The sequence below is a fragment of the Panthera uncia genome, assembly GCF_023721935.1.
Source record: "Panthera uncia isolate 11264 chromosome C1 unlocalized genomic scaffold, Puncia_PCG_1.0 HiC_scaffold_4, whole genome shotgun sequence".
Lineage (NCBI taxonomy): Eukaryota > Metazoa > Chordata > Mammalia > Carnivora > Felidae > Panthera > Panthera uncia.
The window spans coordinates 62,370,028-62,397,931 of record NW_026057585.1 but is presented as its reverse complement, the minus strand read 5'-3'; the positions used below and the strand labels follow the sequence as shown (position 1 = coordinate 62,397,931).

Here is a 27,904-nt window from a genome sequence, read left to right as displayed (position 1 = left end):
GTTGAAAACGTAGGTCCACCCAAAAACCTGCACTGTATGTTTACAGAAACTTCATTCATAATTGCCAAAACTTGGAAGTAACCAAAACGTCTTTTAGTAGATAAATAAATTATGGTATATATCCAGACAGTGGAATAGTATTGAGTTCTAAAAAGAAATGAGTTATCAAACCATGAAAAGACATACAGGAACCTTAAAATACATATTGCTACATGAAAGAAGCCAATCTGAAAAAGGCTACATCTTATGATTTCAACTGTATGACATTCTGCAAAAAGGGAAAATTATGGAGATTACTGGTTGCCTGGAGTTAAGGGATAGGGAGAAATAAATATAGCACAGAGAATTTTTAGGGCAGTGAAACCATTCTGTATGATATAATGGTGGATACATGTCATTATACCTTTGCCAAACTCACATATGTACAACACCAAGAGTAAACCCTAATGTAAACTATGAACTTTGGATGATAATAATGTGTCAATGTAGGTTCACTGATTGTAACAAACGCACATTTGAGTCCAGGATGTTGATAGTCAGGGGGCTGGGGAAGGAAGGGGATACATGGAAACTCTCTGTACTTTCTGCTCAATTTTTCTGTGAACCTAAAACTTCTCTAAAAAAATAAAATCTATTTAAAAAAAAGAAGTGCTTTTCATTTTGTAGAAGGTATCTACAGAAATCCTACAGAAAGCATTATACCAATAATAAAATGTTAGACGCATTTAAAATCAGCAGTAAAACAAGGAGGTCCACTATCATTGTTTCTTTTCCAAGAGATAGAAAGTATAAAGACAGAAAACGAATAAATAAAATTATCATTACTCACATATATTAAAATCTATATAGAAATACCAAAAGAATCTACATCAAAAATTAACAGAAATAACAGAAGAACTTGTTAAGATGGCTGGGTGTAAGATCAATATACAAAACAGCAATTATATTCCTATTCACCAGGAAAAAAAGGTAATTTATAAAGAGATCTAATTAACATTAGCAACAAAGAACAAAAGAAACCTATGAATAAATATTTAAAAGAAACATATGTAAAACATGTATGGAAAACGTATAAAACCTTGCAGAAAATCATTAACAAAGACCATGTTTACCGACAGGAATAATTAATATCATAAAGGGATCCATTTCCCCAAATTGATCTATAGAGTAAACGGAATGCCAATCAAAATCACAAGATTTTTTTCATGGAAATTAAAATTTTTTTATTTTAAATGTTAAATTTAAATGTTAAATTTTTATTTTAAATGTTTATTTTTGAGAGAAAGAGACATACACACACACAGACAAAGCACAAGCAGGGGAGGGGCAGAGACAGAGGGAGACATAGAATCTGAAGCAGGCTCCAGGCTCTGAGCTGTCAGCACAGAGCCTGATGCAGGGCTCGAGCTCACAAACCATGAGGTCATGACCTGAGCTGAAGCTGGATGTTTAACTGAGCCACCCAGCACCCCTTTCGTGGAAATTTTAAAATTGATTCTAAAATAAAAATGGAAGGGCTAGGGTTAAAGTCCCAACAACAGTAGAGGAACATTAAAAGAGACTGGAGTGGGAGTGGGGGGGGGGATGGACTTTTCCATTAGATTAGCAAAGACTTCTTACAAAAACGATAGTAATTAAGTTAGTATGGTATTGGTACAAGGATAGAAAAGTTGACTGATAGAACAAAAGTGCCTAGAAACAGACTCAAATGTAAGAAACTGATATATGACAGATGGCACTGCAGATCACTGGAGAAAGGATGGGCAATTCAACAAATGGTTATCCACATGGAAAAATATTAAATTGAGTCCCTACCTCACACCATACACCCTAACTACTTCCACTGGATTAAAACCTTAAATGAGAGTTAAACTTTAAAACTTGAAAAACTTGAAAATAAATCCTCTCATTATGATACAAGATGATTTACTTGCAACATCTAGGTAGAGAAGGATTTATTGTAACAGACACAAAAGATAAAAGCAATGAAAAGAAAGACTAATAAATTCAACTCATTACAATTAAGACTTTCTGCTCAAGAAAAACACCATCAAAAAGGAGACATTACAAGTCCTAAGCTGGCAGAAAGTACCAAGAATTCCTATAAACTAATAAAGAAAAAAGCAAACAGCCAATAGAAAAATGGGGAAGGACACTAAAGACATTTCATAGAAGAGAAAACGTGAATGGCCCACAAACTATGAAAAGGTACTAGTAATCATTAGTAATCAGCTAAATGAAAATTAAGAATACCACCCGATACCCTTTCACACCCACCAGACTGACAAAGTGGTGCAGTGTTTTTGAGGGTGTGGAACAACAGAACTTCTATACACAGGTTTCCCCTGCTATGCAAAAATAGAGCATTCCTGTGAAGACTTCTGTAAGCCCAAATGGCATAAAGTGAAGAAGCAATTACCATGAATAGAAAAATATTTTGAGGGTTTCCAGACTCAAAAAATAAACTCTCTTAGGTTTTTCTGGTACCTTAGGACACCTTCCGCTAACAGATGTACAAAATAAACGGAGATAAAACACAGATGCTCACAGACACAGTTCAAAGCCATGCGCTGGATGCTGAGACGCTGAGTGTGGTCCCAGGGAAGGAGCGTGGCCATGCCATGTGGGCTGCTTGGGGCGCATGCTGCCCATATAATGGCTTGCTGCAAAACAAACCCTGAATGGTTTTTTGGCTTTTTTATTTTTATTTTTATTTTTTTATTTTTATTTTTTTATTTTTTCAATATATGAAATTTATTGTCAAATTGGTTTCCATACAACACCCAGTGCTCATCCCAAAAGGTGCCCTCCTCAATACCCACTACCCACCCTCCCCTCCCTCCCACCCCCCATCAACCCTCATTTTGTTCTCAGTTTTTAAGAGTTTCTTATGCTTTGGCTCTCTTCCACTCTAACCTCTTTTTTTTTTCCTTCCCCTCCCCATGGGTTTCTGTTAAGTTTCTCAGGATCCACATAAGAGTGAAAACATATGGTATCTATCTTTCTCTGTATGGCTTATTTCACTTAGCATCACACTCTCCAGTTCCATCCACGTTGCTACAAAGGGCCATATTTCATTCTTTCTCATTGCCATGTAGTACTCCATTGTGTAAATAAACCACAATTTCTTTATCCATTCGTCAGCTGATGGACATTTAGGCTCTTTCCATCATTTGGCTATTGTTGAGAGTGCTGCTATAAACATTGGGGTACAAGTGCCCCTATGCATCAGTACTCCTGTATCCCTTGGGTAAATTCCTAGCAGTGCTATTGCTGGGTCATAGGGTAGGTCTATTTTTAATTTTCTGAGGAACCTCCACACTGCTTTCCAGAGCGGCTACACCAATTTGCATTCCCACCAACAGTGCAAGAGGGTTCCCGTTTCTCCACATCCTCTCCAGCATCTATAGTCTCCTGATTTGTTCATTTTAGCCACTCTGACTGGAGTGAGGTGATTATTTTAGCTTTTTTAAAAAATAAAAGTGAAAATCGTCTTCCGATTTCTTCTGGTTAGCAAAAACGGGTACTAACATAAAGTCTTTTGTAAAAGTAAAGTGGCATAACATGAACTTCTGAAAAGCAGGGGGGCCTGCTATTGCCAGTGGAAGTGTAAATTGATAGAAGGACTGTTGAAAACAACCTGGCACTATCTCCCATTCCCTGACCCAGCAATTCCATTTCTAGGCACACATTCTAGTGAAACTCTTCCACTGGCCTAGAAAGACACATAAAGACACACGTTCACAGCAGCACCGTGAACTGGCAGGAAACCGACACAACCAAAATGTCCACCAACAGGAAAATGATTAAAGTTTGGATTACTCACACAATGTAATATTACACAGTAGTGAAAACGAATGACAGCCACATACCATAATAAGGATAAAATCCTAAAAACATAATATTATGTGGAACAATTGCAAAGACCACATACTGTACGATACTATTTTTATAAAGTTTTAAACCAAGCAAAACTAAACAATGCACTGTTTATGGATAAATATGTGTGATGAAACTACGTACAGAAAAGCAGAGAATGCTAAGCAGAAAAAGAACAGGGGTTCCAGAAACTCATGGATGTTCATTTTGCTACGCTTTATTAGGTACACATATTTGCATGTATTCTTTTGACTGTATCAAATAGGATGTAATTTTTAAAAATGTAAACATGAGTAAGGGCTCTGGGGCTAATCAGCGCTTGTTTAAAGCCTGGTGCTTCTACCTCCTAGCGTGTGTCCTTGCCAATTCTCTTCGCTTTCCTAAGCTTCCGTTTCTTCATCTGTAAACCAGGGATAGTGACGCCTCCCTCCTGGAGTGTTGGGAGCCAATCCTAACTTAGCACAGTATCTGGCATGTATGAAGCAATAAACGTTTGCTATTTTTATGGCCAGGTATCCCCCGCTTTCCGAAAGTCTGCATTATGACCCTTGGCATTTATCAAAGACCTGCATTTTGGCTTCGCAAAAGTTTTCACTATTTTCCAATAGTGGGGGAAACCTGTATTGCTTGTGATAACGACAAACATAGTGTTGGGGCAGGGACCCGGGCCACCCCCACCTCCCACTCCAACGTTCCTTCTACGCTGCCCTTTCTGCCTGGTGTCCCTAGGCCGCTGGGGGTTGCAGCAGGGCGAGTTTTCAGGCCTTGTCAGAGGAGCAGCTGCAGTGGGCAGCACAGTGGCCAACACCCCCCATGCAGTCACGGGCCGTTTACATTCCTGGAGGATTAAAATCCTCAGCCGGCACTGCAGCGGCGGCCTCGGGGCCCTGGTGATTAATAACCTGGCTCTAGTGCTAAGAGCTCTCAGAGGATGGCCGGCAGGGAACAGGCGGGATGGCCCGGGCACCTCTTGGATGCACATGAGCTCTGGGGACAGAAATGAGCCTCTTCCAGGCCCTGGGTGGCACTATCGCCTGGAGCTGGGGCAAGGGAGGGAGGCTGGCAGTTCAGGTCCTCTTGACTCGGGCATGCAGGTTCCACCCCTAGCGGGTTCCATGTCTCTTCTTGCTGTGCAGACCCCAGGCAAGCTGCTTCATCAGTCGGCCTTCAGTTTCCCATTTGTAAAACAGCACCTGGCTCAAGTGCATCAGAGGCTTAGAACAGTGTCTAGCACAGTAAGGACTCCATCGCTTTTAGCTATTATTATTATTTTTAGTTATTTTTTAATGTTTATTTATTTTTGAGAGAGACACAGAGCATGAGCAGGGGAAAGGCAGAGAGAGAGGGAGACAGAATCTGAAGCAGGCTGCAGGCTCTGAGCTGTCAGCACAGAGCCCTATACGGGGCTCGAACTCACAAACTACAAGATCATGACATGAGCCAAAGTCGTACTCTTAACTGACTGAGCCACACAGGTACCCCTATTATTATTATTATTATTATTATTATTAATTATTCTCAGGGCTCAGAGCAAGGGCTGGTACAGAAGTTTCAGGGAATGTCTGCTGACTGAAATCACCAAGCAGCAGGCCAGCCTCTGCACCCACACTTTGGGATGAGAACCTCACCCTTTCCCTCCACTGGGGAAGGTCCTGCCCGTTAGAAAGTCATTCCTGGTACCGAGCTGAACTTGCTTCCTGACAGTATCCTCCTCTGAGCCTTGAGAATGGGGGAAGGGCAGTGGGGAGGAGAAGCCTCCCCACTCCCCACTGGTACCCACTCTCCAGGTCCCGAATCCAGCCTGCTCTTCTCAGGGGTCCTCCCCTGGCCACTCTGGCCAGGAAGAATACAGATACACAAGACAGGTGCAGGCACCCACCCCTTATACAGTCACATAGTCACAAACCAACTCACTCACAGGAACATACACGACACCTGGCCCCTGGAGACACATTCAACCATACAAACGTGCCCACAGATACTAACACGCAGTCACACGTGCACACGTGCACACGTGCGCACACACACACACACACACACACACACACACACACACACCAGGTACATGTAGTTAGAGACATGGTGATAAGCACCCAGAGACAGCAAGCACAAATGCAGGCCCTCAGAGGCATGTGGAAACTTCAGAAGCCAGACGGCCAGGGTCAGAGCTACCTCAGGGCAGGAGGGCTCCATGCTTCCCTAGAGATGGACTTGACTGACCCTGAACTCATCCCTTGGGGGCAGCTCAGGCTAATGCCAGAGACCACAGGTCTCCCTCTGGCCACTCTCAGCAAGCCTGGCATGGGAGGGGCGGTTTTTTTTTTTTTTTTTTAGAAATGGCAGAAACAGCCTCTGCTCGACTCCATGCCACGCAAGCTGTTGGACAAATTACACGACAATGACAATTAGAGCAGCAATTGTTGCAGGCCAGTCAGCCGGTGCACACAGACCTTGCAGCCCGCCTCCCCCCCCCCCCCGCCCCCCTCCAGACAGCAGGACTCGGTGATCCGGGACAGGGCCTCACCCACCTCCGGACCATTTGCACTTCTGACCTCCACTTCTGCGGTCCTGCTCTGAGCTCCATCGAGGTCACTCTCTGTAAGGCCCCGGTCAAGCACAGTTCTGAGCCTCAGTTTCCCCAAGTGTTACTGAGCCTTTGGTCGGCTTCCCCTGCAACTTTTCCACCTAGCCTGTCTTTCTCGTAGGCCCCACTCACCTCTGTGTCCCCAGCATTTCACACATTGCTGGGCATATTCTAAGGATCACTAAAAGACTGTTGAAGGAATGATTGAACCCCCTCTCCACCCTGCAAGACAGGCACATTACCGTATGTGGCAGACCCTGCCTCCCATCCTTGTACACAAATCTTCCTCTCAGGGTCTGCTTCTGGGACAGCCACCTAAGCACCATTTTACAGAGGAAGAAACGGAAGCTTCAGAAAGGTAAAGAAAATTTCCCCATGCCACATAGCATAGCCAGCCCTTGAGGTTTAGTTCTGGGGAGGCAGCTCCCCAGACCTTATCTGACTGGGGTGGCTGCTGGTCCCCAATAAAGAAAGCAGCTGCACTTTGCCCTCGTGTCCGAGCCACACTCGTGGTTCCAGCTGTACCATCGACGAGGGCCACTGTGACCCTCGCCTAGCTCTGGGGTCTAGACACGAATATAGTTAAAAGGAGAAGAACTGAGTGCAGCCAGGGATTGACCTCAGGCCCGCAGGAGGGGGGATGCCCACCTGACCCAAAGCTCGGGCTCCTTTGGAGGGCCTCTCTAGACACACAGTGCAATTACTCCAGGCACAATGCAGGCGGCCCTGTCTGGCCCTGACATCTCATAAGGGTTCCTCACTGGACACCCTGGCCCGGCACCGAGGGTTCTTGGGCCAACTTGGAAAACTGCTTGCAAGCACAGTGTTCTCCAGCAGCCTATATAAATCTGGAGAAAAGGGTTTATTAAACCCTGAGAAACTGCAACCAAAGACACTACGTTCTTGGAGAAGCCTCCAAAATCAAGTCATTACCTATTAATTAACAAGAGGGGGGCAGAGAGTTTGGTTAGTGGCCTGGCATGACCGTCTGCATGTTGGCTCTCGTGAGGCACAAGAAGCATATACGCATGTATGTTCACACACACCTCATGCCCCTCCTGCTCCAACCTACTCTCGGGTCTCTGCAGCCCTGTAGGCAAAGCCTGGGCTTCTCCATCTGACACACGAGGTCCTCTGATATGGCCCTATCACCTCTCCCCCATTCCATGTTCTGAGTCACTTGCAGCTCTCATCTCCATGCTGTTCCCTCTCCTTGGGACACCCTTCCCATCCTTTTGCATCTGGATAATTCTTACCTAGCTCTCTTCCAGAAGCCTCTTCCCCCTGGATTAAATCTTCTCCTCTCGGTTCCCATTTATTTTCCTCCAGGGGAATTCATCACAGGGTCTAGTAACTTGGGCCCTCGTCTGTCCCCCCTCTAACCATGAGCATCTCCAGGACAGGACTCCATGCCGTGTGGAAAATACTCAGCACAAAGCAGGCGCAGAGCAGGCACATGGCGGTGAATGGACACACACAGAAGCTGCTCTGAGCCGGCCCATGCACCTGCCCAAGGCACTGGGGACGGCGCAGGAGCTGATGCACAGAGGACTCCCCTTATCCCAGCAGAATGAAGAGGTACCCCGGCCCACTGGGCCCACTGGGCTATCTCTTCCTGGAGAACAGGCCAGCCCAGTCAGTAGGGGGTGGATGAGAATCCGAGAGGGCCCAGGTGAGCGAACAACCCAAAGCATCCCGTACTATGTGATCCAGCCGATTCACTAGGCAAGACAACCCACACCGCCACACTGCCCTCGCTGTCCCCTGTGACTCCACCAAGCTTTCTCAGTGGGAACAGCCCACTTTTCTCTGCCTCTTCATTTTGGATGGCCACTGTTCCTTCCCAACCTCCGGACGCCCACCCCCTTTCCTCCCTGGCTCCTAGAGAAGTGGTCCCTGGGCACCTCCCCCTCCATACTCAGCAAAGTCCCTCTTTCCCAGTTCAGGCTCGCTCCCTGGCCCAGGGCCTCATCTTAGTGACTCCCTGCACTGGTCTTGGGCCCCCAATCCTCCCTCCTCTGCTCACCTCAAACGCACCCCCTCTCCCCACCACATTTTGGGTTCCGGCTGCAGACTTGCACATCTGAGTGGGAGTCTGAGTGTAGCCCCAGACTGCAGGGACAAACTTAGCTCTGGCACTGTGTGACCATGGGTAAGTTACCTAACCTCTCTGTGCCTCAGTCTTCTCATCCACAACAGAGAGGTAATAACATGTCTCTCCCAGTTCAAGATGACACATGTAAAATGCTCAAGCACTGTTACCACGGCTACCTTTCCTTCCAACTAGCTCACCCACGGGCCTCCTGTCTGTCCTGGTTTCTCAGATCTCCATCTCCCTCCCTGCCCAGCTCAGACGCCTCTCACTGTCTTCCCAAGCTTCTCGGCTACTGCCCAGCATCACCCCACTCTTGGGGCAAATCCACAGATGAGCTTTGCCTGCGTGGACTCGGCTCCTCTGTCGGAGCCACCCAGCCCAGTGCGCAGTTTCCCTCCAACGGCCCTCTCCGCCTCTCCAAAACTCCCCTGCTCTCCTCCAGCCTGTCTCATCCAACTTCCAGCAAGTCCAAGATTCTCTCTCTTGAAACCAAGTTCATCACTTGGCTCTTCAACCGACCACCGTGCTCTACCCTACCACCCAAACGCCTTACCTCTCTCCCCCTGGCTTTGGCCTCCCCTATCCTGTAAAGGCCAATAGGCTCACTCCAGCCCCTCCCATATCACTGACCGGGTTGGCCCCCAGGCTGATGATGCCCATCTTCTTGCATATCCCAACCCCAGGGACTCTCCGGCTGGCACTTCCCTACTCAGCATGGACCCAACCGGCTCACACCCTCCTCTCCTGTGCTGCTAAGGCTGTACCAGCATCCTCTCGATGATCCCAGGCCAGCGTGAAGCACCAATCCCTCGTTTAACAGCTTCATCCCCTTCTGCCCACCGTCTCTCCTCGGTATCTCTCAGAGCCAATCATTTCTGTAGCTGACACATGTGCTGGTTTGACTGGCAGCCCGGTTTCCCCCACACTGAAGAGTCCCTCAGTGTGGGAGGTGAAGGTGTGAAGAGGGAGGGCCCTTATGCCTTCCACAAAGGAGGAAGTGATATTCCGTCGGCCTGAGGGAGACTAGAGAAAGGCCAGGCCACTGGGATGTCCTGCTACAGCTTTGGCCCTGCAGTGAGAGCACAGAGGTGTCTTAGAGAAGCAGGTGGAGGCTCCCTGCTTGCAGGCCTCGCTCCTCTTTCCTTAGACAGATGGTCTGTGCTCACAAGGGCCTGCCGATAAATTCTAGGGGGTGGGGGGGCGAGGGGGGACACAGGGCTCATTACGGCCAGAGCAGCCGCCTCTCTCCACTCTGCCACAGCTCTGACCAAGGTGTCACCATCTCATGTCCTGGCCCATGCTAGCGCCACCTCCTGGGATGCCCTCTCTCACCTCCTCCATGATGCTATTCTGACTCTGCCTTCCCCTAGGCCCAGGCTGATAGCTACTCCTTTTCCTAGCCCCCCAAACCCCCTGAGCTCCCTCAGAGCACACAGCACACAATGTTACCCTCTTTTTAAGATCCATAGAGTCCCCTTAGGCTATGAGCTCCTCGAGGAAGGGACCGACTATGCCCCAAGTAGTAAAGCGTGACATCTGCAGAGAAAGGCCACTTGCCAAAAAATTCAGGTCCCGCTGGATGATCAGGGCCAAGTTACTTAACTTCTCTGAGCCTCAGTTTCTTCATCCGTAAAAGGGGGATGGACAGACTAAAAGCAGGACGCAGACTAGAGAACACAAGTAAGGTACCTTCACTGCCAGTATTTACTTGCCCCTGCTTTTCTCAAAGAATGTTAGCAAAGTTATTGGTGAAAATAAGGTCTACTGTTTTGTTCAGTGACTCTGCATTATCAACAATCAATTCAACAGCCTTCCTCCAGCCATTTAATCCAGGTGACTCCCACCATTGCCTCAAAAGGATCTGAGAGCGCAAAGAACTGGTCCCAATACACAACTGGCTGGTTTGTTCCCTTTCCCAGACAGCCAGAATTCTGCAATTCAACAAGTTGCCTTCTTTGCCTTGGCTTCTAGGAAGCTCCAAGAAAACACACAATAACTAAACAAACTTAGGTTTTTCATGTATTTACATCCTTTTCTCTCACTGTCAGTTTAACTACATATAGATCTTTTATTGTAAATGTCCATGAATCCTTAATGGAAGCCAAGAACTCGATGATAAAGAAAAAAAGATGGACTAGAATAGAAGGGAAGAGACTGGAACATCACAACAGGATTTCTGGTGTTTCCTCTATCTATTCCTCTTTACAGAGGATGCAGCTGAAGCCCAAGGAAGGAAGGGGAAAGGCGAGGCATGGATCGTACTTCAAGCGTTTCCAGCCTCTGCAGGGCTTGGCTTTTGGGTTGACTTATCCATTGGGCATGCAGGCACAGTGGCGAGAGTCCACAAAATTTTCAGGGCCTCGTGAAAATGTTTTAATTTAAAATAGGAAGAAAAAAAAGGAACTTCTAGGTCAAAGAAAATGTTTTAATACATAATATGAATATGTGTCTTTATGCCAATGCCATCATAAAATGTAGTTTTTAGTGTTTTTATGGAGGGAGAAGCTGAAGCCAGAAGTGCTGGGGTTGGCAAATGCCATGGTGAGGCCCTGTTCCCTTTACCACCTCACCAGGGAATACAGGAAGCTCCTACTTCTCACTTGCCCAACTTCCTGGGGGCCCAGGCCTAATCCATGCTTCTCCGTCTGACAGGATCCAATGGGAGCGTTTTTACGAATATTCCAGAGGGAAGTGGGGCCTTGCCAGGTGAATCTAATTTATACCCTTCGGTAACCACCTCAGACAGCTCTTGAAAAGCTGTGGGAGGGGGATCTCCTGGCTGATTTCACCAACCGCTTGTCAGGACAAACCTTCCTGGGTTCACAATGTGGAGACAATTAAAGGCTGGCGCTTTGAAGGCACGAGCCGAGAACTTCCTGACAGAGGTGTTGACTGCAGGCGGCAGACCCTCTGTTCCTCAGGTCTCAGGACCACACCTCGTCTTCCCCCAGCTCTTGGGCTGGGCTCACTGTGCGGGCGGCAGCAGCAGCAGCAGCAGCAGCAGCAGCAGGGTTGGGCTGAGAGACACCATATAATCCCTGGGCACAACAGCTGACAGGACTCAAAGGACAGGTGTGGCAGGGGAATACCTTGCCTTGGGCATGACTGCGGACCCACTGTGTGACCCTGGGCCTGGATGCGGACCCACTGTGTGACCCTGGGCCTGGCTTCAGACCAACTGTGCGACCCTAGGCCTGGCTGCAGACCCACTGTGTGACCCTGGGCCTGGCTGCGGACCCACTGTGTGACCCTGGGACTGGCTGTTAACCTGCTGTAGGACTCTGGCCAAGGCTGCTGACCTGCTGTGTGATTCTGGGCATGACTGTGGCCCCGTGTGTGACCCTCTGCTGACCACCCTGCTTGTTCAGGCCCCTGTGTCCTTCCTGTGAAGATGGGGCAATGTTCTCAAAGACACGAAGTCATTATGAGGATGATACGGAGCGAAGAACCCTAAGCAATTGCACCCAGATAAGGCAGGATTACCATTCCCACTGAACAGAGGTGGCAACTGGGGCCAGAACCAGCAAACAGCTTACCCAGCCAAGGTCATGGTAAATTAGGGGTCAGGCAAGGCCTTGGACCTGGAACCTGGATTCCAGGAGCCTTGAGGGCAGGGTCTAGATCTCTCCAAGGAGTGGTTCCACCTGCAGGCTTACCTGGATTCAAGTCTCGACCCTGACTCTTCCTGGCTGTAAGACCTCCCCATGTTCTCTTCTGTCCCGGTGTATGCAGTCATGAGCTGCAGAGCCCCTCCATCCTGACCTGGTTCCTGCACCGCTTCTCGGGTCTGGAGCTCCAGGCAGCTGTCCCCCAACCTCTTCCTTCCTCTGACGCCTGCAAGGCCACCCTGAGCTGTGAGGCCAGCTATCTTTCTGCACGTAGAAGCCAGGACAGTGGGACATGAAGAGTCCTTGGACTCATGGTGCTGATTCTTGATCCAGCACCCCCTCCCTGCCATCCAGTGCAGGTTAACTGGAAGGATCAGCTCCAGATCCATGAAAAGCCCAGATTCCATGTGATTGCTTTTGAGGAGTCCCAGTAACGAATTAAGATTCCTTGTTAGGGGTTCCCTGGGTGAGCTCAATGAAAACAAGGAATAATCAGCTCATGCTTGATTACAGAAAACTGTGTGGACACAGAGAGTAAGCTGGAGCGGTGGGAGGCCAGGGGCTGATACCCCAGCACTTAACTTCTCTGAGCTACAGTCTGCTTATCCATAGAATGGGGCACTAAAGCCAACATCAAAAGTTTACTGAGAAAACATGAACAAAGGGCTTAACCTGGTATCTGGAGGAGAGCACATTCCTAACAAATACCACCTTCCTTCCTTCCTCGCACTTTCAAGTAGCTGCTTTTGGGTAGTTTAATCGTTTCCCTTGTTGCATTCTTGGCTGTAATGCGTTTTTGTCATCAATTAATACAAAATTGTCTCCTCCAGCTCTGGGCCCACGGTCATAACGACAGAACCTGTGGAGACCGAATTAGTGGGCAGCTGCTGCACGTGGGGGCAGAGGCCGAGTGGGCAGAGGTGGGGCTGGGCAAGAGTATTTGGGGGCACAGGGAACAGCCAAGCGAAAAGCCTGAGGAAAGAATGAACTTGGCGTGTTGGAGGAATAGTCAGGAGCCGGGTGGCTGGAGCAGAGCAAAGCGTGGAAGGAACTGAGACCAGAGGGCTCACTGGGGGCCCCCACACTTGCCCTTTCTTTGTTCTCCCTCTCCTTCCTCCCCCCCGGGATGATAAAGACGGCTATCTGAACATCTGAGTCCAAAGGATCTTTAGAAGTCCTGGAGACTTAGCCTCCCATTTTGTAGATGGGAACACTGAGGGCCCAAAGGGGTCTTGTGACTTTCCCAGTTTGAGCTCTGAACTCGTGGGCCATGCTCCACCTCTACTGACCAAATCAGGGTCCTGAGTCCTAAGAGCTTTGAACTAAGCAAAGACCTCATCACCCAGGTGAAGAAAGTGAGGTCCCAAGGCCAGGTGGCTCTGAGTGCTTGAAGAAAGTAAAGCGTGGGGGCAGGCAGGGGAAGAGCATGCCTGCGGGCTTCTGCAGGGAAGCCAGGCTTCCTTGGGGCCTGACACCCCCAGTGATCAATCATCATGCTTTCCCAGTGCACGTAAAGAGGTGTGAGCTTTGACACCTACTGGCCGCTAGAGTCTCCCTGGAGCCTGCTGGGCAGTGCTTCACAAACCAGACCCTGTCGGGAGGGGAAGGTGATGCTGACAGGCATGAGCTGCACAGGCCGCAAGTCATCTCCCGCTGTGTGACCTCTAGCGGGTCATCAGGTCCCCATCCGTCAGAGGGTGCTGCAGGGATTGCGGGCAGCATCCAATGAGACGCCCTGGTGCAAACGCAACACAAGCCTGTGTTCTTTCAGGATACAGGAGGGAAAGACGGTACAGACGGAGACAGTGCACAAAAGCCCTCAACACGGGGCCCGGCGCATAGTAGGTTCTCAACAGTTAGTGGCTCTGTGGCGTGGGACGGGCACTGGGCTGGGAGGCGAGGGAGCCGAGCTCTCCTTCCTTTGCCCTGTGACCTTCAATGAGCCAAATCCTCTCTACAGGCCTGTGTCCACATAAGCAAACAGCAAGAGTACAAACAGGCCTTGGGACTGACAGCCTCAGTGAACCACCTCCTCTTCCCCTGGATGCCTGGGGAGAAGGAATAGGAGCAGGGAGCAGGGTTTGGAAGGGGAGGAGGACCTCCAGGAAATATCTGAGAATGGCAGACTCATTTTTCTCCCTGGAGCCAAACCCTCTTGACTTCCAATTGCTATGGTGACCGTTGGCAACTAAACCTGGTCAGAAATGACCCCGCAGGCCAAAAGGACTCCTGAAACGTGGGTTCAGAAGATTCTGGGAAGCACGGACTTATGGTTAAATGGGGGTACAGAGGCAATTGTGGGCAGTGGGAAGATCACAGAGCAGGGAGCCAGGGACATGAGGCGGAGTCCCAGATGGGACATCTGGCCAGGTAGCAGAAGCTCTGGATTTCAGTGACCTCACTGTAAAACGGATTCTGCCACTGCCCTGTGCATTCCCAGGGTCCTGCACGGGAACAACCCACCAAAACTCTGCATCCCAGGGCCCTGGGAAGGTGCAAATGTTACCTTCAGCTCAAAACGCTATGCGTTTCAGCTCTGATTAAACAAAGAGGCTGGTGGATGGTTCATCGAACACTCACTGGGTGCCGGGCCCAGCAGAGACTTCCCAGTCTTGCCCACAGGAATGCACAGGCTTGCAGAAACCTCCAGTCCCACTGTCCCATCTGCAAGAAATGCACAGTCCAGCACTCCTGTGCATGTCTGCCCTCTCGGGCTCATGTGACAGACTCGTCCAGAGGGTCGGGGGCATGTGGAGGGCAGGCGTGGGCTGTGCCCCTTCAGGAGGCCACCTCCTAGCTATTTGGAAATCGCCACGTACAAAGCCACAGAGTCCCAGTGATGGGCTCCCATTTTATCACTACCCACGTCAGAAGAGCGATCGTGAGGAGGCAGTGCCGCACCATTCGGTGCTGTAATCGCTTACAGACCACGGAGGCCCCGGTCCTGGCAGTGGAGGAAGATTTATTGTGGGGATGGACGGAAAACAAAGAACAGTTGTGCAAACTTTACAGAGCCACATTATGGGAAATGCCTTTCCCATTTCCCACTGGTGAATGTGCTGGACGCTGCTTCCAAAGGGAGTTGAGCTCGGTTACCCGACCTTACGGACACAGTGCCCCTGCGTGGCTTGCTGGGCTGAGCCAGCCTGGCCCGCGGTGCCCAGGCCCTGGCTGACAGCCAAGCTCTGCTGGCTGGGGGTCACAGTTGACCTGGGCTGCGCGGGTGGACCTGGGAAAGAAGGCTCTCTCCTGCCTCCGTGTCCTCATCTGCCTGCTGTCACTCCCCCTCCGAGGACTGTGTACCCACCACATGCCCAGCGTTCTTCTCCATGTTAGCACTCATTGCGTTGCTCTCCTGCTCAGAACCTTTCCACCACTCCCTCCACTTTCCTCGGGGCACAGGCCAAGCTCCCGATACTGAACTTGGACGCCCCTTACGGTCCAATTCCAACTACCATTTCTGCTCCCAGCGCCGTGCAGGTAACACACCCCAAGCACAAGGAGACACCTATGTTCCCCCCGAGGGCCGAGACTGTCACATCTCAAAACTTTTGCATGTGTTGTTCCCTTTCCCTGAAAAGCCTTCCCTCGCACACACCCTTCAAAAGCTCCTACACACCCTTCAAAGCCCAGCTCTCGTGACATCCTGGGGGAAGCCTTCTCCCCCTTCTGTTAATTCCTTCACCATTCCTTACTGACGCTGCACCCCACGCTTCTAGCATCAAACCTGCCACGGTATGGGTGTCAATAAAGCTGGTGAAGGGTTGGCAGGGGTGAGGAAAGAGACAACACAGACAGCACAAGGCTCTCTCCTGAGGGAGGGGCACAGGTAAGGAGTCTTGAGTATCCCGGGTCTTAGAGTGTCCTCGGTGACTGAGGCCACAGGGTGGTGAGACCGTGACCCGTCTCACAGATGAGGGCAGGATCCTGAGGTCCATCACTGTGGCAGTCCAAGTGAGGCACGGGAAGTCAGCTCAGCTAACCCATCTGCCATCCAGTGGAGACAGCGCCTATTAAGGCTCAATCATGAAGTTTACCATTTCCAGGATGTTCCTCTCAGAAAACATGGTCTGGACACTTTCTTAGAGTCACTGTTGATTTTATCTGACTTTCTCATTCTAATAAGACAATCATTTCAATGCCATTTACATTAAATTAAAAAGCTTTTTTCCCCCCTTTTATTATTTTAAATTCAATTCAGAAGGTTGTTTTTTTTATCCTTAATTTTTTTTCATATTCCATAAAGCAGTGCTGAGTTCACAAAACTTGGCCAGCGTTCCCATACCCTCAAGTTTGGTGCTCCTAGGATGCGAGCGAGACCTTGGGTTTGATGACTCAAAAAAAAAAAAAAAAAGAAGAACAAGGGCTCCTGTTTTCAAGTGCCAAGTATTTGCCAGGCATGAGGTAAGTGCTCCACATGCATGATCTCATTTAATCTCACAACTGTCTCCCCTGTACACACACACAGGAAACTGAGGCTCCCAGAGGCCACGTGGCTTGCTTGAGGTCCCAGGGCTGGTTAGGCCTCCACTTGGCTCATGGATTCCTGACTCAGAATTTAAATAAGGCAGAAGGGGGTGGGCAGGGATGGGGATGAGGTAGGGGAGGGGGTGGGGAACTGGATGGGGCCGTGGAGGTGGAAGTGAGGAGGGTGGGCTGTGGTGCAGGGAGGGAGGAGGCCCTGGAGAGCTGCAGGCTAGGAACTGCATTTGGGGAGCCTGTGGCTAACCAGCACCGCGCCTGATGGAAAGCTTATCTGGGAGGAACACGCCTATGAGGGTGCCTGTGTCCTCTGAGGCCCGGGAGTCAGGTGGCTCCCTCCTGAAGGGCGCTCTGCGGTTTGTAGATCACGGCCCCTCTGGCTCTCACAGACACTCTTCTGGGGCGAGCATCACAGCCCTCATTTTACAGACACAGAAGCAGAGACTGGGGAGCGAAATGATTTGCCCGAGGTTACACAGCTAGTGCGCAGGAGAGCTGGAATGAGCCCCCACACCTACCTCCAGTTCTCCTCCCTTCCCCCAGGCAAGTCATTTCCATCGGGGGCCTCAGTTTCTCCTCCTGTACAGGGCTCTGACCCAATCACAAGGCCAGAGCTTCTAGGAAGCCTCTCCTTAGGAAGTCCCCTGAGTTTGATTTTTACAAACTAGAGGAGAAAGGGAGGCAGCCCAGTTTGAGCCAAGTTCTGTGGAGCTGGAGCGTTGGGTCCAAGAGGGTAAAAGGCACTAGTGTAAACTGGGCTCCCACTGGACACAGAGTGCTAGACATTATCCCATTTCACAGCTCCGGAAGCTGAGGCTCAGCACAGCGAGGTGACCTGTCCAAGGTCACACAGCCAGTCGGTGACCAAGCTGGGACTTACACCAGCCCTTTCTGTTCCTATGGGGATGTTCACGACTGCACAGCTACTATCCGTTTCAGACTCTCCCTTTTCTCTTTTCCTAGTACAACCTGCCCAAAACAGTCTGAACTATCTGCTGTGCATCTACTATGTGCCAGGCACTGCCGAAGCACCTCACATACGGCATCTCATGGGAGCCTCCCAGCTGTCCTGCTCCCTCCACTTCACAGGTAAGAACGCAAAGCCTTACAGAAGCCAGGTTACTCACACACGGTCACAGGCTGTCAGGTAGCAAAGCCACGTGTCAAGTTCAGACTTTCTTGCAGAAAAACTTTAAGCACCAGACTAGAGGGTGGATGTGCCCATCTTTAGGGCCCTGCCCATCTTGTGACTTCACTGGAAACTGCTCTGGAGGACAGTGCCCAGGCTGCTTCATGCACAGAGCTGGTCAGAGCCTCTGCACCAGAGGGCAGGCTTAGCTCCTCTGCCTCAAGGCTGAGCCAGACATCAGAGGGCACACGGTCCCCAAGACACTTGGCCATACCAGGAAATGTTGCTCTACGTGGGGCAACATGTGTGGGGAGAGTGGGAGGCATGGAAAGGGGGGAAGTGGAGGAGGGGACATTGGACTGGGTTCTGAAGGATGGTTAGGAGTTGCTGGGCTGGGAAAGGTATTCTAGACAGAGAGACCAGCAAAAGCCAAGGCCCAGAGGACTGAAAGGAGCTGGAGTGTGCAAAGACTCTCTAGGAGTTTGGTTGCAGAGGAAACCTCAGGGCAAGGAGAAATAAAGCAGGTATCCCACGGCTACCATTAACTTGCTGGGTGATAATGGGCCACTCTGCACCTTCTCTGGGCTTCGGGTTTCCCACCTGATAATAAGTAGACACGAGAACTGCTATGATCCCAGGAGGTACCCCAGTCGCGGTCATTGAAAAGGGCACATCTGCATGCCAACTTAAAAGCTTCCTTTGCCTAGAAAGGTCTTTCTACCCAGACCCTTCCCACCTGAGAACAAAGTGACACTCAGACCCCATTTCCAAAGTGGGTGGACTTGTCACCTAAGCTGGTTGGGCCAGCTTGACCTCTCCGTGCTCATTTACAGCAGGATTTTCAAGGGCAGGGGTTTTAAACCATGCTCTACTTTGTAGCTTTTTAGCTCACCAGAAAGTAAGCTTGTCTTCGGGTGACTTATTTATTTATTTTAAAGAAGGTGAAATGGCGGCGCCTGGGTGGCTCAGTCGGTTGAGCGGCCGACTTTGGCTCAGGTCATGATCTCACGGTCCGTGAGTTCAAGCCCCGCGTCGGGCTCTGTGCTGACAGCTCGGAGCCTGGAGCCTGTTTTGGATTCTGTGTCTCCCTCTCTCTGACCCTCCCCCCTTCATGCTCTGTCTCTTTGTCTCAAAAATAAATAAACGTTAAAAAAAATTTTTTTTAAATAAAAAATAAAAAAAATAAAATAAAATAAAGAAGTTGAAATGTCTCCCCCCTCATCCCACAAGGGCCCTCTCCTCCAAGATAGAACAAAGGAGTCATCATATCAGCAAGGCAGGGGGCCTGCGACAGGCTCTCAAGGTGGTGGTGGGGGGGTGGGATTCGTGTGGGAAAACAGTTAAATGCAAAAATGCAAGCGTCTATTGGTTTTCTCTGCTTAACAAAGCCTCCTCCAGACCAAAGCTGGCTTTGATTCCCTTCTGTGACCCCTGGGTCCACCAGGGCCTGGCATACAGGAGGTGCATGCTCCTTGACAGCTTGCTGAAATGAGTTTCAAATCTGGATATTTTCTTCATATTTATAGGCAGACTGATGGTCCTCTGCCTGGGAAGCGGCTTGAGGTCACAGCTAGCATACAGTCTCTGGAGTCAGGCTGAGACCTGGGTTCAAACCTCACCCTATGATGCACTTGAGACCTAAACTTGGGCATGAACCGGACTACCCTTTCCCTATCTGTAAAATGGGGATAATGATCCAGTCCCCAGGAATTATTCCTCCACTCTGAGGAATGCCTGTGTGGAAGTCCTATATAAGCTGAAAAATTCCCAATAATGTTCCAGCCGCCTTGACTGACTTAGACAAGGTTATACAGCCAGGCCTCAAATCCTCAGCGTCTGGCTCCCCTCCCTCCTTCATCCAGCAATAACAGCATGAGACTCAAGGGTGGCTGGTGTCCTCCCCAAGGTGCCAGAAGTCTCGTTATCACCTCATCTTTGTCTCAGGACCCCCAGCTCAGCATGAGGCTGAGCACACGGGGGCACCCATCTTTTGGGTGAGGCAAGTGTTTCTGGGAAGGACTCTTCCCTCATCTGCGGTCACTTTCCCCACGGTCTAACTTTCCCCAACTTTTGGTTACTAGCCCCTTCAGGAAACTCCCTGTCCACTGAAGCTGCCCCATTTGCTGTGGGATCCTGGGCCCCTCACTGTCTTCTCAGGATCTGTCTTCCCTGTCTCTTCTCTGTAACGATGAAGATGGACGGAAGACCCACCTGCGCATGCATTTTGGGCTCTAGGAAAATTCCCGAGAATGAGTTGGAGATGTTGACGTGAGTCAGCGGTGTCCGCTGGCCCAGAAACATGCCCAACCCACGGAGCCAGTCTCAGGACGTGGGGCACGGGGGGAGCACATGCCCAGGGACCCACTCATTGTGGTTTAAGAAGCACCGACTCGCCTCTGTGTGGAAGAGGCTGAGCAAAGGCAGGTGGGTGGGGGGCCGTGTGGCCCGTGGAGTGGCCCAGGCAGCTGAGCCGGGTGACAAAGAGCAAGCCATTTCATCCGTGAACATCAATTTCTCCTGAAAGAATGGGCATGGTGATGCGTGGTTGTACCTAGCATACCTCAGAATGTATTAGTTCTCTTCTCCCTGACGACTTCCAATGAGATATGACCTCACCGCCAGTCAAGATTCTCTCTGACTCCCAACTCACAGCCTGGCCGGGCAGGTGGGCAAATCTGACGTGTAGCTGTGCCCGGCCACTTGGCCGACTGTGAACCTGATCTGGCCTCTCTGGGCCTCAGCGTTTTGACCAGTGGTTTTCTGAAGATGGACTAGGACATGGCTAGCCCTGGGCCCGGGTATTAGAATCTCGGCGTCTCAGCCAAGAGCACCTCCTTCCGCCTCCCTCACCTCTTCCAGCACCCTGCGTTTTGTTTCTCAGGGGTTGGGGGACTGAGGCAAAGCCAAAAGGGAGAGCCGGAAGCCCCAGGATTATGGGAAAGGAGAGAAGCTTTGGCCCAGGCTGGCCCTTCTAGGAGGTGGGCAAGGCCCTCCCAAAAAGCCCAGCCAGGTGGCTCGTGTCTGATTCCTTGGCTGATTACGGCCAACCAATAATGCTCGGCTTTCAGTGGGCTGTATTTCCCTGGTGCAAGGTCCAGTGGTGGAGAGGGGCGTAACGGATGGAGACCAGCGGCCAGAGCAGGTGCAGCTACCAGAGGAGCCCAGGCAGGACGTGAGCCCAGCCTCCAGCCGCACACCGGGCCTGGGAAGGCAGGGACCAGAGCCTCCTCCCTATGTCCCCACCCCAGTTGCCCCTTCTAGCTCCCGTCACCCGGAGCAGACACCGTCTGGCACAGAGCAGGTGCTCCACATTGCTGGCAGACACCTGACCAGGCCACCGGCATGGGTGACGGCCCTGTCCACCTCACCCACAGTGAAGGCCGTTGGAACTGGCTGACCTCAAGTCCAAGCTCCACTATTGACTGGCTCTTTTGGGTTTCTTCATCTGTAAGATAGCCACAAATGATCCTGTTGTAACTCTCAGGGCTACAGTGTTAATCTCCTGAGATGGTCCACGTGACGGAGTGTGACGGGGGACAAGAGAACTAACGAAGCACTTCCCTGTGTCATCTCTTTAAACCCTCATGACAAAAATCCTAAAAGGGAGGTACGATTATCATTCCATTTTACAACCAAATGTACTATGGTTCAGAGAGGCTAAGTCACCTGCCTGATGTCACACAGCTGCTACGTGGCTGGCCCAGGAGGGAACTGGGTTTGTGTGGCTCCAGACCTGCCTACACATACCGTCCACACTGCACTCACGGCTTCGGTTAAAGCTCTTCACAAAGGCAGGAATTGCTGTCATTATTATTGTTATTTTATGAAACCCAAGGTTATGAAAGGTTTTCCTTTTTCACTCTCCCTCTCTTTTTCTTGATGGGGAGGAAAGCAAACTACACAGCCCGCTAATTTCTGCAGTCTCAGACAATCAGGATTCCAACTGTCTGGGAGAGCCAACCTAAGAAAGCAAGAAATTAATCTTTTCAAAGTTAACGTCTTCGAGGCGTCGCGGCAGTATTTGGGTTGGACGTATCCTCGCTATCCTAATGCAGATGAAACCCCAAATTTAATAAGGCTAAGACAACTCGGACAACATAAGAAACATAACAGGATATTGCAAAGAGATTAGGGAGCTTCCTCTGGATGGCGTGGATGGGCCGGGGAGAGGGCAGAGCTGGGGGGCGGGGGGATGGATGGCGCGGCCTACCGCGGGGGCCCCCGCCAGCCGAGGCCCGATCCCGATCCCGGGGTGGACCTGAGAACCTGGGCAGAGGGCAGCCAGCTCCTCGCCGCGCCTCCGGGCCTGCCTGGTGCGTGAGCGGAGGCTCCGCGGGCTAAATGTAAACCAGCTGGCAGGGACCGGAGTGGTACAGTTGGATGGGGCGGGGAAGGCTTACCTCATGAAAGAACTGTGGAAACGGCTGCTGGAAAGATAATAAAAGGATTAACTGCTATTTTAGTGGGCCATTTACTCTTCAATCAAAGTGTCTCATCTATTTCCTGTTCTCCAGAGGATCTGGGCCCAAAATTCCTTTGTCTATTACAGCACATGGTAGCAGAGGCCTGTCATGAGAAATTAATAATTTTACAGGGAAGGGAGACTGTACTTATTTGGGTGCGGGCTGGGGCCTGCCCCTTCCCCTGGGTCACCTACTGCACCAGCATCACAGGAAGGGGGAGCACTCCCACAGCAGGCAGGGAGATGTTCAGAGGAGGTCTCTCCCACCACTCCAGATGATGGCACCCAGCAAAGCTAGCCCGAGGACCTCAGAGAATGAGGAGTGTAACGGGACAATCAACACAAACAAAAGCATCACACTTTAGAAAGATGTGGGTTCAGATTTCACTCTAACAGTTACTAGCTGTGTAACCTCAGGCAAGTTATTTTTATTGTTGTCACTATTATTACCACGATGATTAGCAGTCTCTGTTATTATTGTTGTTGTTACTGTGTGCTCCTAACTAGCTGTGTGATGTGGGGCAAATTCAGCAATCTTTCTGAACTTCAGTTTCCTCATCTGTAAAATGGGAGTTAATAGTCTCCACCCTGTAGAACTGCTCCCGGGATTGCATGGAGTTATCACTTAGAATGGCTTCTGCACACAGTCAACACTCAGAAGCTGTTTGTTGGTGTTATCATCAAAATCCTAAATCCCTCAGGAGGCAAGATAAAGTGTTCTCATAGTAGCAGGGAGAAGGCCGGCTGGACACCACTGAGCGTTGTTTCTTCATCTGTAAAACCTTGGTTTTACAGGGTTTTTGTAAAGATTTAAATGTCAGCTTGAACGTCACCTCCTCCATGAAGCCCTTGTGGGCCTCCTGTCCTTGGGTCTATGCAAACTCCATCCAGAACCTGTCCACACCCATCTCCCACCCCTTGCTGACCACAACTGCCTTCAGGCAAAGACCTTGGAAAGTCTACGTCTGGGTCGCCGGAGACAGGCAGGAGTCAGGTGTAAGCCAGTGTTCTGTGGAGTCCGTTGAACCAAATGAGATCCTGGAAGGCCCAGGAAAAAGAACCATAGAGAAAGATCCCCAGACTGCACTGAGTAAGCTGGGCCTCTCTGACCCAATTACTAGGCCTCCGTTTCCCAGCAAATGGGCAGGGAAGGCTAGATTATCTCAAGGTCCCTGCCGTCCAGCACGGGCACTACTGGATGCTGTAATTCCACACAAGAGGCCCTGGTGGGCGGAGGCCCCGGACCGTACCGCGCCAGGGTTTGGGCCTCCGCCCCGGCCCCCACAGACAGGAGGACCCCCACAGGAAAGAAGACATCAGGGACCACCGTTCAACAGCTGTCAGCTCCAGGGTCTCAGAGACGGTACCCTCAGTCTTCCAGTAGTCTGCTGGTCATCTCCTTCCAGAGATGGGTGGCGGCGGGGCGGGGGAGGGGGGGCATGCCTTTCAGCAAGCCTTGTGTTACAACACCCCAGAGGAACAGGGGCATGCCCGGGACTGGCCCGGCCCCCAGCCCTTCCCAGCATGGCTTTAGCCCCAAAGCACACGATGAAGTCAAATCCTCAGCCTGCCCAGTTCAGCCTCTCCCCACAACACTAATACGCCAACCGCAGGCTCCCTCCTAATCTGAGGCTGTCCTTTTGCAGAGGCTGTTCACTGCCTCTCCTCCTCCTCTTCAAGAACCGGCCCCCTTGAGCTGAATAAGCTGGTCTAGCTGGATGCCCAGGCCACAGCTCCACAAGCAGATGGGGCCCCAAGGGTGACCACCCAGTCCCAGGAAGGTGGAGTTTATACTGCTGGTTGCCAAAGCTTCCTGCCTCCCCCGGCCCCTGTAAATACTACCCTGGGCCTTGAGCAGGGACAGAGGGGCACTCCATCCCAGACCGAGTGCTTCATGAAGAGGCGCCCAGCATCAGTGACAGCATGCACGTGTGGGGGAACCTGACCTCGGCTATGACGCTGGCCTTGCAGACCAGACACGTTGCTTTCTCTCCTGCGTCACCAACGCCCCAGTGGCTGGAAGATGGAGCTGGGCCTTAGAAGACTGGGTGGCTCCTCCAGCCTCTCCACTCCCAGGCGGGAGCCTCTCCCGGTGGGGTAGCTGGGCCTTGGGGTTAGGCACAGCAGCTCGGCGGAGGGTATCAGGGACTAAGACTGATAGGGATTTCTACCACCGTGAGAGCATAATACAGAAATGACCAGTGAGAAGGGCTGGAGGCCTCGGTGTCCACTGTTAGTGTGTGTGTGTGTGTGTGTGTGTGTGGGTGGGTGGGTGTGGGTGTGGGTTTCCCTGGAAACCTCAGGCTCAACCCCAGCCATGGCACTGCAGGTGCCATCCAGGGCCTTACCTGTTACCCCTCCCCTTACCTCCAAACCTGCTCCAGGGACCCAAGCTCTCAAGCCAGATGCCTGTGAGGACACAGTGCTCCTTGGAGGAAGCCAAGCCTGTGGGCCACTCCAAGGCCCGGAGAGCCTCCCTGGGAAGGCTGCCCGACCAGTGGTGGGTGAGGCACTGAGCATCTGTGTGTAATACAGAAGGTGGCCGGGCCTGCTCTGACCTCAGAGTGTGTGTTGTCACCACCTGAACAAGTGTGTTTGACCAGGTCATGTGCCCTGGGGTGGGGGAAGGGCACCCGGTGAGCAGAGGAGCCAAAGATTCCCAGTGACACGGGCACTGATTATCTTGACCAATGACCACATCCACAGCACTGATCCTTCCCCTCCTCGACCGCAGGGGATCTCAGCCAGCCCCCAGGGAAGGAGCCCCCGGTAGGCCACTCCTAGCACGGAGGTGGGGGCTGCTCTGCTTGGCCAGGCAGGGGCACGGCCTGGTGGCCGTGGGAACTCACCATGCATTTGTTGGGCTTCTCACCCGAGTGCACCCTCATGTGGATGAGCAGCTTATAGCGGGCATTGAAGGGTTTGTAGCGGCGCACACAGCCCGCCCAGAAGCAGGTGAAGTCCTCGCCCTTGCGCTGGTCAATGTGGCTCTTCTCGATGTGCCGTACCAGCTCCTCCTGCTGCTCGTAGGCCGCACAGCAGTCCACCCAGCGGCACGCCTGCCGTCCGGCCACCCCCCTGCCCACCAGGCCCAGCCCCAGGCCTCCGAGGCCCGAGCCGGGTGGCAACTGAGACACGGGGTAGGGGGGCGGCAGGCCTTGCTGGGGAGGCCCAAAGAGATCTGAGAACTCATCCGCAGGCTCCTGCTTCAGGAAGCCCGCTTTCCGGCAGGCTTCAAGTTGCAAGCCGCCCTCGTGGCTCTCTGTGGTTGCAGGGCCAGGCCGGGCTCGCTTGGGGGGCCCTCCCGGGTCTCCCGGCAGAGGGGGGCTCCGGAGTCCATTCACACAAGTGACCAGAGCCGTCTGGGAAGAGCGGATGATGGAGGTGACATCGGAGGAAGCGCAGGGGGAGGGGGAGGCTGAAGAGGTGGAGGGCAGGCCCAGGAGGCAGCAGCGCTTCAGGCCACCCTCGGGGAGGTGGGCCTCGGGCTGGGGGCCCAGGCCAGAGCTGGGTTCACTGCCCAGAAGGTAGCAGGAAGGTGCGGGGTTGGCGAGGCCTCGGCCCGGCAGGTCCAGATCTGAGTGCAGGCCAGTGGCTGGCGGGGCCCGGCAGTGAGCAGACAGGGGTGTGCGAGCTTCCGTCATGGCCCGGTAGTCAGGCAGGGACTCCTGCTTGATGTGCTGTGTGGCCGGAAGGCCACCATTCACATACGTGGCCTGGGGTCTGGGCGACCTGAAAGACAGTGACCAGAGAAGCTGTGAGAGGGTGGGCACTTCACAGCGGGGAGACCCGGGCAGGAGACAGCAGGGAGCCTGGGACCAAAGGATGGAGAAGCCCAGAGCAGGAGTGAAGGTTGAGGGCTGGAGGCAGAGGGAGAGAGAAAGCAGAGGCTGGATGTGGTCAGCAGGAAAGAATATGGGGGAGAGAAAAAGGGGAGGAGCTGGAGAGAGGTTCCAGAAAGGGAGGAGGTCTGAAAAGGATGCCAGGAAAGACCACCGTTTCATCCTTTTACCTCTCCAGCCCCAGATGCCATCCTGTCCTATTGCTGAGGCTTCCCTAGGGTCTCCCCTGACCTTCTCCCTGTGACCTTCTAGTGAGTTCTGGAGGAAGGAGGCTGAGGCGGTCATTTTGAGGGACATCCAGGTCCAGTATGTTTTATTTTTAATTAAAAAAAATTTTTTTATGTTTATTTTTGATAGAGCGTGAGTGGGGGAGGGGCAGAGAGAGAGGGAGACAGAATCCAAAGCAGGCTCCAGGCTCTGAGCTGTCAGCACAGAGCCCGACGCGGGGCTCAAACCCAAGGACCACAAGATCATGACCTGAGCCGAAGTCGGATGCTTAACCGACTGAGCCACCCAGGAACCCCAGGTCCAGTATGTTTTAAATGCTGCCTATTTGTCCCTTAGATCTTTCTTAATTTTTGTAATCTTCGTTAATTTCTAGAAATGTTAATTATGTGACATTCTGCCCCAAGCAGTCTGTCTTTTCCACAGTGAATATCAGTAAGTTGGGGGTCTGAAACACAAGTCACGACGACAGGGGGCATCCTAGGAATGACTGCGGAAAAGCCAGGTGGGGTGGTCCCAGGTTTCAAGCCCAGACACTGTGACTACATAAAACTCAATTCTGGGGTGAGGCTATGGGCGGGCAGGCAGGCTGGGAGGGCAGCTCGGGGGAGGTGGGAGACCGGGGTCTGAGACCAGGCTCGGCCACTCCCAGCTGCACAAAGCTGGGCAAGGCACTCTGGGCCCCTTTCCTCATTGCACGTTCTTCTCCCGAGCGTGACTACGGTGTGACGCGCAGGGCCGCACGTGGTGCTGTCTTCCTTAGGCATGTGGCGCACGCGTTCTTAGAGAGGGCCTTTCCCAAACGCAGGACAAATAAGTGCAGGTAGAGGCACCAGGGCCTCCAGCCACCAGCAAGGGGACGTAGATGAAGGGTCAGAGAAGCCCCTTGGCTGGCTGAGCAGAACAGGAAGCCTGCCGATGGGCCCACTGTCCTGACTAGGACACGCCATGTGTCCTTGGGCCTGAGCCTCAGTTTCCTCACCTGTGAAGCAAGGACTAACTCTCACTACCTCAGAGGGTGGCTACCAGGACCAAGTGGGACGGCAGGTGCCGTGACAGTCCTCTGGAAAGGGGGACAGCAGGGTGAATGGTGCCTTCGTGACCGCCATATCACCGCCAGTGTTCTGGAACTCTTTGCAGATGGGCTGTGGGGTCATCACCTGTCCCTGTTCTCCAAGCCGCCCGGCAGCCCCCAGCCCCTCTGTCTCTGGCTCCCTGCAGCTGCAGCAGCCCCAGCACTACTCAGGAGGAGGAGAAGGAACGAAGGGGCACGGGAGACAGGAAGGCAGAGCCCAGAGGCCCTCAGAGAGCATGGGCTCCAACCTCATGACTCCACAGACAAGAAAGGAGCCAAGAAGGCACAGGGCTTGCCCACAGTCACGAGCAGCAAGCCAGTGATGGGGCTTGGGCCAGGAGCCAGGCTCCCCTTCTCCTGGAGGTGTGCGTTTCTTCACTGTAGACCCGAGGCACTTCCCGGATAAAGGCTTGCGGGAAGGCCCTTCTGTTTCTCAGCTACACTTGACCAATAATTATCTGCCTCACCCAGAAAAGACCTCCCTTCCCTGCCCAGAGCTTGGCCACCAGATGGAATCAGAAGG

At 51.9% G+C, this 27,904-nt stretch overlaps 1 protein-coding gene across 1 annotated transcript in view; it reads right to left on the bottom strand.

Moving 5' to 3' along the window:
* GLIS1 (GLIS family zinc finger 1) overlaps positions 1 to 27,904 on the bottom strand; it is a 90,622-nt gene that overhangs the window by 57,767 nt on the left and 4,951 nt on the right. The window contains exon 2 of the mRNA XM_049617150.1: positions 25,089 to 25,971. Within this exon, the coding sequence (XP_049473107.1) occupies positions 25,089 to 25,883 (795 nt within the window). The 5' untranslated portion in view covers positions 25,884 to 25,971. The remainder of the gene's footprint in view (positions 1 to 25,088; positions 25,972 to 27,904) is intronic.